General features: G+C 35.9%; 2 protein-coding genes across 2 annotated transcripts; both read left to right on the top strand.

The window, feature by feature from the left end:
• Positions 1 to 4396: 4396 nt before the first annotated feature.
• LOC109206306 (putative UDP-glucuronate:xylan alpha-glucuronosyltransferase 5) lies at positions 4397 to 7103 on the top strand. Its single transcript, XM_019369124.1, has 2 exons — positions 4397 to 5196; positions 5920 to 7103. The coding sequence occupies exons 1-2, from the start codon at positions 4425 to 4427 to the stop codon at positions 6801 to 6803; spliced, it is 1656 nt and encodes a 551-aa protein (XP_019224669.1). The 5' UTR covers positions 4397 to 4424; the 3' UTR covers positions 6804 to 7103.
• A 4019-nt stretch (positions 7104 to 11122) lies between these two features.
• On the top strand, positions 11123 to 14602 carry LOC109206304 (putative UDP-glucuronate:xylan alpha-glucuronosyltransferase 4). The gene is made up of 2 exons (XM_019369121.1): positions 11123 to 11855; positions 13534 to 14602. Exons 1-2 carry the CDS (start codon positions 11123 to 11125, stop codon positions 14448 to 14450), a joined length of 1650 nt encoding a protein of 549 aa, XP_019224666.1. The 3' UTR covers positions 14451 to 14602.
• Positions 14603 to 14888: the final 286 nt, after the last annotated feature.

Genomic DNA, 14888 nt, shown 5'->3' with positions numbered 1-14888 from the left:
CCGCGATGCCTTGCCCGCACGAATCGACCTCCGTATGCTTCAAATCTAGCCACAATCATTAAAACATGCTAAGGGAGCGAAGCCCACACAAAAATATCCAATTAAACATCAAAATCCCGAAATTGCTCAAACCCGGCCCCCGGGCCCATGCCTCGAAACCCGGTAAAATTAACATCAATGGGATCCTCATCCTCTCACGAGTTCATACATATCAAATTTACCAAAATCCGACCTCATATGGTCACTCAAACTCTAAAAATTCACTCTCCAATTTCAAGCCCTAATTTCCAAACTCTTCCTCTAATTTCCCAAAATTTTTCATGATTAAACAATGAAATAATCACCATAAACACAAGGTGTAAAGCCCAAGTAGCTTAACTCGGTGGATACACTTGATCCCCTCTTGAAATCACATCTTGGAGCTCCAAAATCGCACCAAAATGGTGAACAAATGACTGAAAATCGCGAAGGGGCATTTTTATACATTCTGCCCAGCATTTCCGCACCTGCGATCCCATAAGCGCATCTGCGCACCCGCTTCTGCGGAAAAATATCCGCTTCTGTGGATTTCACTAATGACGCCAGGCCCTGCATCTGCGGTCAACCCACCGCACCTGCGATACCGCATTTGCGGTCGAACTGCCACTTCTGCGGCTTTCACTCAAAATCCACAAATCGCATCTGCAACCACGTAGCCGCACCTGCGCCATCGCAGGTGCGGTCAACCAACCGCATCTGCGGATCCTGAACTTCTCTTCCTTAAGCGCTTCTACAACTAAAACTCCGCTTATGCGGTGCCGCATCTGCGGTCCCCAATCCGCAGATGCGAAAATACCAGAAGCAGCAATATCAGCTGCTGCAACAAAATTCCAACTTCTCCGTTAACCATCCGAAATCACCCCGAGGCCCTCCGGGATCTCAACCAAAGGCTCCAACATATCCCAATGCCTTATACAAACTTGTTCCAATCATCAAAACACTTCAAACAACATCAAATCAACTAAAACACCTCGGATTCAAGCCTAAGTTTCTAAAATTTTCCGAATTCCGCTTTTGATAAAAAAACCCAACCAAATCACGTCCAAATGACCTGAAACTTTGCACACACATCCCAAATGACACAACGGAACTACTTCCACTTCCGGAATTTCATTCCGACCTCTATATCAAAATCTCACCTATCAACCGAAAAACGCCGAAATTTGAATTTCGCCAACTCAAGACTAAACCTTCCACGAACTTCCAAAATGCATTCCGATCACGCTCCCAAGTCCCAAATAACCTAACAGAGCTAACCAAATCATAAAATTTCCGATCCGAGATCATATACAAACAAGTCAAATATTGGTCAAACCTTTCAAATTTCAAGCTTCAAACTAGGAACTGTTTCTTCCAAATTCATTCTGATTACCCTAAAAACCAAAACCAACGATTTACATAAGTCATAATACACCACATGGGGCAAGTCATGCCCGAGAACTGGCGAGCAAAGTGCAAAAGCTCTAACGATCGGTCGGGTGTTACAGTTAGACGAGGAGGATCTTCTACTACTTTTGAGGGTTCCACGTTATCCCGGTTATGGTTGTAATTGTTTAGCCCGGTCGCTTAAGTATTCTCTCAGATGGCCGTTTTTCAGCAATGTCGCCACCTCCTCGTGCAGATGTCGGCAGTCTCAAGGCCGGTGACTGTTTGTCCCATGATACTCGCACCATAGATTAGGATCCCTCTGACTGGGATCGGATCTCATCAGCCTCAAGAATCGTGCTTCCATAATGTTTTCTCATTGTCGATATCAGTTCCACCACGCTGATGTTGAAATCGCATTCGGATAGCCTCAGTAGGTGGAGTCCCGGGAGACCGATACCTCTTTATCTTGCAACGATCTATTATTTCGACCGCGATCTGCTCTCCTATCGGTAGCGCACCTATCCGCAAACTGGAAACCTATGACGCGTTCTTCAGCCCTTTCATTGGGAAAAAATTGACCTCTATAAGACCGTCAGTCTGCGTCAAAATTATCCTTCAACTTTTCTTTATTCTTCTCTCGGTCCCGACCCTTGGTTAATGCCGAAAAAACGAGCTGGACATCTTCTATTCTTATCTTCGATTCGTAGCAGTTATGGACGTCTGCCCATGTTGTCACCTGGAACTCGAGCATACTTTCTTTTATTTTCCGGGAAGTGTTAGAACTCTTCGAATTCAGCCCTTTAGTAAATGCCTCAGCTGCCCATTCGTTCGGCACGGCCGGTAGCAGCATCATTTCCTTCTAAAATCTGGTCACAAACTCTCGCAGCTATTCGGACTCTCCTTGCGCAATTCTGAATGTGTCGGCGTTTTGAGCATGTACCTTCCTGGCCTCAGCATAGGCCTTGATATAAGAATTCACGAGCATCTCGAAGGAATCTATTGAGTTCTTGGGTAAAAGTGAATACTGTGTCAGGGACTCTTTCGTGAGGGTCTCCCCGAACTTCTTCAACAAGACTGATTCAATCTTTTGTGGATAAGTCGTTTCCTTTCACCACAGTTGTTATAGGTGGTGATGTTCTCCTGAGGATCCGAAGTCCCATCATATTTTGGCATGCCTGGCATTTTGAAGCGCTTCGGGATCAACTCCGGTGTGACGCTTGGTTTGAACGGCAACTGGGTGTATTTCTTTGAGTCCAGTCCTTTCAACACTGGCAGTGCGCCCGGTATTTGATCCATTCGGGCGTTTATTTCCCTCATTAACCTCATGAGTTTGGTTTTATTTCCCTCATCATCCAATACAATGCTGTCGAAGCCGACCTCACCCCTCGGGGTGTTGTTATCAATCATCTGTGTTGTTTGGTTTATGGGAGCACTCTGAGACTAGACCTCTTCCATTCACGTTGTTGGAACCCGACAACGCTTGCTTCAACTTTGTCATGACCTAATCTTATCGTGAGAGATGGCGCATAATAGCCCTTTGTTGCTCCCTTAAGATTATCACCGTTTCCACAACGTGCTCGTCTTCAGCATCATTAGGAGTTGCCTCTCGAATGTGTTTTGGATATTGTCCGCCATGGACCGGCGTGGCTACTCCCTCCCCGTTGCGGGTATCACTAATAAAATCTTCGTGTTGAGGCTGATTTCCTTGGGCATCAACATTGTGCGTGATGTTGACATCGTTATCTGCCATTTTTTATGATCTTTCGCTAAGAAACAAAGAATTAAATAGCTTAGTAATAAATGCAAGGATCAACCCAATTACACAACTGTCTAAGCCCCACCGTAGGCGCCAAACTGTTTACCCGCAAAACGGTAAAATTGAATTTTTATGTGGTTTATAGACAACCGAATCGATTTGATCCCAAAATGATAAATAAATTAAATAAAAATACAAGACTTAGCGTTGGAATTGAGATTAGACAGCAGATAGCTTGGTTCCGGGAGCAGAGCTTCTAAAAGCAATAAAATAGTACCACAACAAATAAAGTGTTATTGAGCTTAAAATAATGTGTAGCATAAGTTTGTCAGAAAATCTGTGCCCTTACCATGGTTGTTGAAATCACTATTTATAGTTGCACCTAAGGAATAAGGTCCTTGGATCAAGCCCCTCTTAAATGATAATTGTGGGGGGCATTGAAGAATGTGTAATGACAGGCTATGAATACTATAATTCTCTATAACGGACTGTATATTTAATATTGCAGAATATTCTTCATTGAATGCTATCGGGTGGCAGGCATTTGTTTGTTTTCATTAGCAATATTCCCTTCGGGGGCTCTCCGGTGCTAACCGAAGTTGCTGCCCTCGGTCCTGGTTTCCATCCGTCTTACTTTCCGTCTGTCTCCGGTTCCATATGTCGCTCTATTATGCGAGTATTTAATATGAACCGATTTTACCCTATATATTGTTTTGCCCAATTTGTGAATCTTAATTTTAAAACAAGTAATTCATGAGGATAATGAGCCCACAAACAAAATTGCGGAAAGTAAAACAAATATCACAACATTTAGATTTGAGAAATCCACTATTAACTGTGAGAGTAACTTCCTACAAAATTAGGAAACACCAATAAACTTTTTCCCACCTAATAAATACCAACAACCAAAAAAAAAAAAGAAAAAAAAATCTACACCAAAAGCATGAAACAAATTTCCATATAATACTTGTCCGGCCTTGACAAGGATAAATGTCCATTTACGGGGTCTCCAAACAATGATGAACTAAATAGCATCATGTTTGACTAATCCATTAATTAAATATGTACAGAATGTGATTATCTGAACGTGCGTCCCTGCACTGCCCACCAAATGTAAACTCTTTCGATTGTCTTGAATTTTTCTCTCCAAAGTTTTTTCTTTACAAAACTAACCATTTGAAGTAATATATATAAATTTAGTAGAAACTTATATATATAACAAAGCAACAAAACACAAAGACGTGGTAACCTGCAAAAGACAATGGCATCGTCTAATAAGCCAAAATCCTTTACATTTTCTCTCATATTTCTCTCCCTTTTCCTCCTCTACCTAATTTTAACTTGCAGACTAAGACCAAAACATCGTGAACTTCCAATTTCCGTCCTAGAAAAACCACCAACTTTATTTAGACAAAATAATTTGCCCGTGCAATATGTCACTAGACAACCTAAATGGTTTCGACTTTTGCAAGACGAAATCAAGGACAAAACACTAAAAGTCGGCCTCGTCAACTTTAACGATGTCTCGTTTTTTGACTACGTTGGATTGCATGGAGCAGAAAATGTGGAGACATTCGACGTGAAATTTCCTAGAGTTTCAGATAAAATAACGTGGAAAGACTTGTTCCCAGAATGGATTGATGAAGATGAGGTTTCGGCCAAGCCTATGTGCCCAGAAATACCAATGCCGGTTTTCGAGGAGTACGAGGAACTGGATGTTGTTATTGCAAAAGTTCCATGTAAAAAAGCAGGGTTCGGTTTTAGGGATGTTTTTAGGCTACAAGTTAACTTGGTGGTGGCTAATTTGTTGGTAAGGAGTGGTGGCAGCTGGAATAATAAAAATAAAGTACGGCCGCTGTATGCGGTGTTTATCGGCGATTGTGGGCCAATGTGGGAGATTTTCCGATGTGAAGACATGTTGTTGCATGAAGAGAACTTGTGGGTTTATAAGCCTGAGTTGAAAAGGTTGAAGCAAAAAATTCTTATGCCTGTTGGTAGTTGTCAGCTTGCTCATCCATCATTTGCAGAACAAGGTAATTTGTTTTTTTTCTTTCTTTCTGATTTTACTGCCTCCAACCCAGATTATATGATCTTGTTTGACTGAACATAGAGTTCAAGATAGAATTTTTATTTTTTTAAACTTGTGATCGAAGATGAACAATAAATATTTGTGTAGCTATATATAAATCATCTCATTTTTTTTTTTATTTTTTTTGTGAACAATTAATTAAAAAAACTGAGCCATATAAAAAATTGGGACACATGAAGTATTGAATATTTTGAATAATTTTACCTTAACTTTTTAATGAGTTTTACTGAATTAGCAGCAATTTTTCTATCTCTCGGAGAGCACGAGCAAGTTTGATATGGGTTCTCTAAGTTATTAGTTCTATATATCTGCTTTTACATTTCGTAATTTGCTTGTTTGGCGGTTAAGACTCCTGTTGAGTCTTAATTCTCGAATTCATAATTTCATCTATAGAAAGTACCTAGGGAAAATTGAGAAAAATGCCGAAAATCAATTTTCCAACATGTTACATCAAGTAACTATAGTTAAAACATCATGTTACACAAATTGGGATATTAAATGCACCTACGTCTTTTCTTACATGACACATTTTTATCAAGCCAATTACTAACCAAGGAAAAAAATATAGATACCTTGTGGTCAAATTTTGGATATATCATACCTAATTAGTGTAGATCTTTTTTACACTATGTATCCAAAAGTTAAACTTTTAATTAATAACGTGCAGCATCAACACTGGCCAAAACGACCAACAAACCAAGAGAAGCTTATGTGGCAGTTCTCCATTCCTCAGAAGCCTATGTTTGTGGAGCAATAGCTTTGGCACAAAGCATCATTCAAACTAACTCTACTAAAGACCTTGTCCTCTTAGCAGATGACTCAATTTCTCCAAAATCCCTTCTTGGACTTAGATCAGCAGGCTGGAAAATCAAGAAAATCAAAAGAATAAGAAGTCCACATGCTGAGAAAAATGCATATAATGAATGGAATTACAGCAAGCTCAGAATATGGCAACTTAGTGAATATGATAAAGTCATATTCATCGATTCAGATTTCGTGGTTTTTAGAAACATCGATCAATTTTTCTCGTATCCAGAACTATCAGCTGCTGGAAATGATGGTTACATTTTCAATTCTGGTGTTATGATCATAGAACCATCAAAATGCAAGTTCCAAAATTTAATGAACAAAAGGTTTGAAGTAGGTTCATATAATGGGGGTGATCAAGGCTTTTTAAATGAAATGTTTGTTTGGTGGCATAGGTGGCCTAGTAAATTAAATACTCTCAAGATTTTTGGGAATTCGAGTCATCGCGACCTTAGCGATGATTCGTATACCGTACATTATTTGGGATTAAAGCCATGGATGTGTTACGAAGACTATGATTGTAATTGGGATAAGGTGGAATCGCAAATTTTTGCGAGTGACTCAGCACATGAGAGATGGTGGAAAGTGTACAAGAAAATGCCTATTGAGCTTAGGCAATATTGTGCATTGACCCCAGAAATGAATGCAAGGATAATAAAGTGGAGGGAAAGAGCCAAGAAAGCTAAATTTTCAAATGGGCATTGGAGGATTCAAGTGAAAGATCCAAGAAGACTTTCCTATTAATGATTATAAATTTGATTAGTCTAACAAGAGATTCAAATCATCTATGCTAACAATTTCCCTTTCAGTATTTTGCAATATGTTATATTTCCAGCAAGATAGGAGCTCCAATTTGGTTACAATATTTCTGTTGAATTCTCTCTTTCAATTAGCTTAATGTATATACATCAAGTGTTCAATAGGTTACCTCCTTAGTCGGTGGCTGATCCAGCATTTTAAGCTAATGGATGCTCACTATTAATTAGTGCTAGCAAATGATGGGAGGAGTCAGATTGATATGGACGGATTGAAGACGTTTTAGACAATACAGATAAAACTTCCGAACCACTCATACGTAATATGGATAAAATATAGATTGAATGACTAAGAATATAAATATCCATATTTTCTTGAATTGTATCATTATTGTCAGTATTCCAAACCACAATATAGGCTGTCAAATTTGGTGGTGGTAAATTAAATATTATTTTTGTGCCACGATGAATTAAATAAATTGAAGAAAGAAAAAACGGCAAAGTTAAGAACAAAAGGGGAAGCCATGTAAAAGGGAGACGAAAAAGAAAGTCAAAGAGTGCACTACATAAGAATCGAACTCCGGATCACACAGAGCGCATACTTAAATTTCATTAACCAGTAGCACCCATCTATCTATTTGAGTAATGGATGCTCACCTAAATATATATCCATTTCATGCGAAGTTGTCTATAACATTATATATTCAACACCATGGGCAATGGGTGCTTGAGCACCATAATTCTCTATGTGAATCCGCCCATGTCCTTAGTTCAAGTGTCTAAATGAAAAATTAACAAATTTAAAAGGCCTCTTATGTATTCAGCCTATATTTTTTGCCTTTTATTTCTGGTCGGAAGTACACCGACAATTGACTTTTATGTTTATGGTACATGTGCTTCTCTAGATGTTTACTAATCTTCGAAGATTAAAAAAACTTGTAGTAGTGGTTTCTAATTCCGCGTCATTTAGAGCGGTTTTATCTATACTATATTAAAATGTGGGAAGGTCTTAAGTTAAAAGTTGAATTACAAAAATACCCTTAAAATTATACTGACTATTTTACCCTTCACTTAAATAAAAATTGCCCCCTACTCAATGTACGCTAAAGCAAAATAAACCACTGCACTAAACAACATGACTCTTTGTTGCTATCCAACTTTTGAAGAATTTGAGAAGCTGCTTTGCATATTTCATTAAACATTAAATTCATTTGACTAATTAAATATAAAACGAAATTCATTTACCAATTGCAAGTTATAACGTGTTGTCCATCAATCTTTATCTTTTCGTTTCTCATTTTCACAAGCCAAATAAAGTGAAAGCTCTGCACTTATAAATGCGGGAGAAAAACATGTCAGTTCTTTTCATGGAGCAAGGCAATTGACATTCCAAATCACTAGCCTGTTGTAATTGGAAACAATATCAAAGAGCCATGAAGGAGAAAGTCGCAATATAAAATTGGTTTTACTTTCTTTATTTGACATTTTTTTCTTTTAGTTTCTACCCTTGATTTATGAAATCCAGTCCATACAAATATAAGGGTAAGATCTGTTATGTGATGATTTTAGAATATATATTTTTGTATGAAATTGGTTTATAGGTATATAATTTAGTAGCATGCATGAAACTTTGTGAAAGAGTGTTATTCAGGTTGCAATACGGAGAATATTATATCAAAAACCACCAATGTTTTATTTTTCTCAAGATCTATTTTTCTAACAACATGTTACACATGGCTTGACATATACGTGAAGGGGAACCTTAAAAGTTTAAGGTTGAATTACCAAAATACTCTTCTAAAAAACCTAAATATTTTTTGTAAAATAAATATAAAAAATAAGGGAAAGAAAGTAATAAGGCTAGAATAGTACTACGAATGGTCTTTTCATATCTCACCATATTCCCTTAGTATTATAGTAATAATTAATAAGGCTGGAATGCTACGTATATGGTCATGCAAAGGAGATACCTTAAAGCAAGTCTGTCTAATATTTTCTTGCAACTATTTGATCTCCTTTGTAAATTTAGTCTACCAATTCATAGACAATGGTATGTGATTTTATGTTCATTGACTTTTCATTACGTTAATTAAGAAGTCTCCATGATCCTTCTATTTTGTCTCTTAGTCATTTTTCTGGTTTATTTTATACCATGACTCATCAAGTAGTGACCGAGGAGATATGGAACGAGAAGCCTTATGAAAATTGAAATTAAAAGTGTTGTTCTCCGCCACTGGGTCAGATTAGAACTAAAGAATTTTGGAAATTAGGTATATATTTTTGAAAGAGTACGAACAATTAATCATGAAATCCATGCGACATATGATTATATTTTCTTCTCATTCTGATAATGTTTAGTAGATATCTGATGCTACTTTTTTCTTAGATCATTTTTAGTAGACATGTTTCAGTGTTTACTTGGAGAATAAAGACTATATAAGAGAACAACGGAATAAGTGGAGAGACTTTTGTTTTCACGTATTATAAATGCTTCTTTGTATATTGCTATTATCTAAATTCCATTCAGTTAAATGGGAGAGAAAAGAGACTTCCTTGATGTAAAAGGCAACGTTAGGAAATGATTATGCCGACATAGGAAAGATATCAAGCTCTAAGATTTTATTAAAAAATAAGAAAACAAATAATTTTAAACATTATAGAGATATATGAACCTTTTTTCCTAAATTTTATCTCACTTGATTAGCTAATTTTTATTCAATAGATAAAAAATAGTTCGTCATGCAATTCAACTTTTCATATATATCCACAAATGAGAGTTGAATCTATCGATGTATAAATAAATAATACTTATAGGTGTTTATGAAGAAGTTAAAGATGTTGTGCAAGACATCTGCATTAAGATAGAGAGCGGGAATTGAATATTCTTGCAGAGAAGAGCAATCAACTTTGAGAGACAAATCATGACAAGGCTCACTTGATATTGTTATACATGATTGAAGGATACATAATAGATAACGTTGATCACAGAAATGTTGCTTCTACCATCGTCTATTGAAGCAATCAAATTTCAAAAGGGCGATATACTAAAGTTTGATTGATAGAATGAAGGCTAAAAAAATGGAGATAGAGTTGGTTGCAGAGTATGCTTTTTATTTTAATTTATTAAGGGTCTTGTGATTGCATTAGAACGCTAACTTTTGGTATGTTTAAATCCGTAAACAAAAATAAATATCTTTTGTCTGTATGCATTAAATATTTTTACATATATTTAAGAATACACGTGGAACGCACGTGAAGAGAGACTAGTTAGCAGAAAAAGACTCAACTTATCTACTGTGTTGGACATTTTCTATTGACATTGAAATACTCACAATAAAAAATTATTTTTGTTGTTAAAAGCTGAGATTTTTTTTTTTTTTTTTGTAATAATTCCTTCCCCTTTGAGCTCCTTTGTTGGAGCTATTGCTCGGAGATATTATAAATACTCAATATGCATCACCACAAAATAAGGCGCCATTCGTTGTTATCCAAACTGATAGCAGTTTATGTTACTTCTTTATCTCTTGGATGTATACTGAATTTATTTAAGGTCTAAGCACATCTGGCCTTATAATTATTATTTGACGGTGAGAAATGGATTGATGGCCTCCATGTAGGGGTGTCAAATGGACAATTTGGACTGAATGTGCATATCAAAATGGTCTAAATTAATAAATTGAGGGTTCAAGATGTGCTAAATAATGAGTCAAAGGCCAACTTGCTCAATTTTAACCAAATTTTTATTTTTATTTCTTGTTTGTTTTGTTTTAATTTGTTTAATTACCAAATATATAACATATTAAACAAAAAAAATTATTTTTAAAAAATATTTTGTTATTTTATTTCTTATGTGTCAATTTGGGCATATTTAATTCAATTATGTTATTCAACACCCAACTCATCTCACTTTAAAAAGATCTACCAACTAATGATCCATGAAGTGAGATATACTCATTAGCACGCCTCCAAATTCTTTTTCTGTTCTTCGCTATGACGCTATAAGATCAATATGGAAACCAGATTCAAAATTGAAGTATATATCACATCACATGTGATAACATACAATTAGAATTAATTAGTGTGGAAAAAACTTTAAATCATTTTGATCACAAGCAGTTGATGACATGGTCTAACACACTCTTGTATGGTTTGGATATATCTAAAGGCAAGCAATTGAAAGTTCACTGCATTTTACTTTAATTTTCTTGAATGCAAATAATTTTCTTTCCTTAAATTAATTTCCTTATTTAGGTATAAATTTCAATTACAAATACACCTCACATATTCAAAGGAATCAAAACTTGAAAAATGGGTTCCAAGTCCTCCCATTCAAGACCAAAGCTTTTCACCCTTTCAATAATCTCTTTTTTTATAATCTTCGTTTACCTAAGTATATCACACAGCCCTAAACGCCATGAAACCATAATCCACACCTTACACAATCAGAAACAACCAACAGAAATCTTCCGTAGGCATGTCACAAAACCTAGCTGGTACAAATATCTCGAAAATGAAACGAAGAATACAAAGTTCAAAATCGGACTAGTCAACGTGCATGGAACCAACGTTGAAGTCAAAGATCTACACGACGAAGCAGAACTAGTCAACGTTCATTTTCATCGTGTAAATCAAAGTGTTATGTGGAAGGACTTATTCCCAGAATGGATCGATGAAAATGTACCTCAGAAATCATCACAATGCCCCGAAATTCCTATGCCAGAGCTCGACGAATATGCAGATTTGGATGTGGTTTTAGCTAGGGTTCCTTGTGCAAATGCAACCAATGTGTTTAGGTTACAAGTAAACCTAATCGTGGCTAATCTTTTGGTAAAAAATGGATGGGGTTTTCGCGATATTTCTCGTGAAATGTACGTTGTTTTCGTAGGACCTTGTAGTCCTATGCTTGAGATTTTCAGGTGTGATGATCAAATATGGTATGGAGGAAATGCATGGATTTACAAGCCAGATTTGAGAAGACTGAAGCAGAAAGTTCTCCTGCCAGTTGGAACTTGCCAACTTGCCAGTCCATTTGCTGAATCAGGTATATCCAAAACGTTCAATATCTTGAAAATTATCAAGATTAATTATTAATGTTAGAACTTATGTTAGAAGAATTAACCTAAATAATTGTTAACCCAGCCGGTTGAACTAAAAATAGCCAACAGATGTATAATATAAGTATAATTGTGATAATCATGTATAACCAGTGTATACCTCATAGAAAAAATAAACAGTGAATCCGACCGGCTATAACTTCTATTTTTGGATAAATTAATTAGGAGCAAAGGTAACAACTTCAAGATCAAGGGAATGTGGAAATAATATGCAGGAAAGTGATTAGATTTCTTATATTATGGTGCATTTCCATGTTTATTTGAAGCATATCATTTTTGTACTTTGAATGTATGTATATATATAGATGGTACGGTAATATTCTGAAACAATTGACCACATGCGTTGTTTGGAAATATGTTGGCTTCTTTATTAAGCACTATATAAATGCACCAGCAATCTTGATAGAGAAAAGTTGCTAGATATAGAAAATGAATGTTTCTTTCATTAATCCTTCATTTAGAAGGCAATATTAGAAGGAGCAATTTGGAAATTTTTTTCATGTTGCCTTTACAAGGCAGCAAGGGATCAGTTTGGATCTTCGACAAACATCTTGTAGCTAAAATTCTTAGGTAGACATAATTATTTTCTGTATATGGCATTGACATACATATCACTTTAGAGAGTATATATCAACATCCATTGATGGTGGAGCCAACTAAAGTCTTAAATCTTTAAGTGCTATGAATTTTTTCAAAATTCCACCAAATAATTCGATAAATTTCACTTGTTTAATTTGCATCTGTAAGTGATCAAGATAATTTAACGTTCACTTTCTTTTTTTTTCGTTTGCATTTGTTTTATAGTTTGGCAAGGAATGAATTCTCAACTAAAGTACGTTTATACCGCAATCTGAACCAGGGTGCTTCGAATCTAGAATAAGATATTATGGAAATGAATCAATGGTGGTAAACAACTTCCTAAAAGGATTAAATGAAATCACTAAATTTAATTCAGTTATTCTCCTAGTAATAATATTTAGTACATCCCCCATCCCCTGTGTGAGTGTAATCCAATAGTGTACCATATCAGAAAAGAAATAGGCCGAGAAAGAAATAGGTCAAAATGGAACTAACGTGTCACCTTCTTCAAATCTGAGTATTTAAAAGAAGATAAGGTTTCCTGTACTTGTCAAAGTTCAACATATATTGATAGGATATGAAGAGTATAGAAAAAGTTTTCCTTTTTCTCCTTGAAAGGATATGAAGAGTATCGAAAAAATGGCATTCTTTCAAAGTTCAAAAGAATGCCACCTTTTATATTTGGCGATTCTTAAGTCCAAAATTCTCATTTTACCAACCCCTTATAGAATTTCCATTACATATTTAAAATCAGAAAATTCAAAAGACATTTTTGGTGTATGTTATAAGAGTCTTTAATTTAAGATCACAAAATTTAAAAGTCTACATTACTTTTGAAAGCTTCACACTGATTCAAATTCCAGACCGCACATGTGCGATTATACTGGGTATGTTGTTGTTGTACACTGATTCAAATTAAGACACATTTTTGGGACAAATAAGTATTTCATTTACTTTTTCTCCTTGCTATATGTAGTACGTTTTAAGGATTTCACCTCACTCATTTACCTTGGCTGAAAATACTAGGTCAAGAAGAATGGAGAAAATATACTTCGTCGGGGAGCAACAAAAAGCCAAGAGAGGCTTACGTAACTGTTCTTCACTCCTCAGAATCATATGTTTGTGGAGCAATAGCTCTAGCACAAAGCATCATCTTATCCAACTCCACAAAAGACCTCATTCTCCTCCTTGATAACTCCATATCACACGAAAGCCTCAATGCTCTCAAACTAGCAGGATGGAAGATCAAAGTCATAGAAAGAATAAGAAACCCTCATGCAAAAAGAGGAACGTACAACGAATGGAACTACAGCAAGCTCCGAATATGGCAGCTAGTAGAATATGATAAACTCATATTCGTAGACGCTGACTTTCTTTTCTTCAAGAATCTTGATCCTTTCTTCATGTTTCCTCAGTTATCAGCAGCTGGAAACTGTAGACATGTGTTCAACTCAGGGATCATGATAATCGAGCCATCGGAGTGTACTTTCAAAACCCTAATGGAAAAAACCCTCACTATAGTTTCATACAATGGAGGTGATCAAGGGTTTTTGAATGAGGTTTTTTCTTGGTGGCATAGGTTGCCTGCTAAACTGAATTATCTCAAAAATTTCCAGACAGATGAGCGTAGAAAATATGAATATCCTGAGGATGCATATGCGATGCATTACTTAGGTTTGAAGCCATGGATGTGTTACAAAGATTATGACTGCAATTGGGATGTTTTGGAATATAGGGATTTTCCAAATGATCGAATTCATGCAAAATGGTGGCAAGTATATGACTTGATGCCTAAGGAGCTTCAGAAGTTTTGTGATTTGACTCCAGAGATGGATACAAGGATAAGATTGGAGAGACAGAAGGCTAAGGTTGCTAATTATTCTGATGGGCATTGGAAAATCCAAGTGAAGGACCCAAGAAGACTTTCCGATTCCGACATTTGATTAAATATTACTCCTATTTCCTTTTTGCTTCTCTTCAAAAGAATTTCTTTGTTGCTTCTTGTCTTATTTTTCCCTCGATCTATTATCATTAAATAGTAAATGTCAAACTTACCACTTCTATGTCAAGGATGAAATTGGACGAGATTGGGAAATTTTACTTTTGTAATTGCTAAAAAACGTACTTTTAGTTCTGGATAATGAAACAAAAACAGATTACATCGTGTGTCATTCTTTCTTAAAAAGTGGTTCAACTATTTTTCACTTCAGATAATAGGAGGGAAACTGAAAATTATGACTAGCACGAGTAGCAATTGAGTCCAATTTAATCAATCAAGGTTCAGGCCAGTTCTAATTTTTGGTATTAAGCACGTGTAATTTAACCTAGGGATCAATATGGACACGCTAGCACACCTAAAATATTAAATATCAAATAATTCA

This window comes from Nicotiana attenuata, unplaced genomic scaffold (genome assembly GCF_001879085.1).
Source record: "Nicotiana attenuata strain UT unplaced genomic scaffold, NIATTr2, whole genome shotgun sequence".
Taxonomy (NCBI): Eukaryota; Viridiplantae; Streptophyta; class Magnoliopsida; order Solanales; family Solanaceae; genus Nicotiana; species Nicotiana attenuata.
Note: the sequence above shows the minus strand (reverse complement) of the source record. Positions and strands in the feature narration are given on the sequence as shown.

Coding starts and splice junctions, on each gene's coding strand:
- LOC109206306 (XM_019369124.1), top strand. CDS start 4,425: ATGGCATCGTCTAATAAGCCAAAATCCTTTACATTTTCTCTCATATTT. Junction 5,197..5,919: donor TCCATCATTTGCAGAACAAG/GTAATTTGTTTT, acceptor AATAACGTGCAG/CATCAACACTGGCCAAAACG.
- LOC109206304 (XM_019369121.1), top strand. CDS start 11,123: ATGGGTTCCAAGTCCTCCCATTCAAGACCAAAGCTTTTCACCCTTTCA. Junction 11,856..13,533: donor CAGTCCATTTGCTGAATCAG/GTATATCCAAAA, acceptor TGAAAATACTAG/GTCAAGAAGAATGGAGAAAA.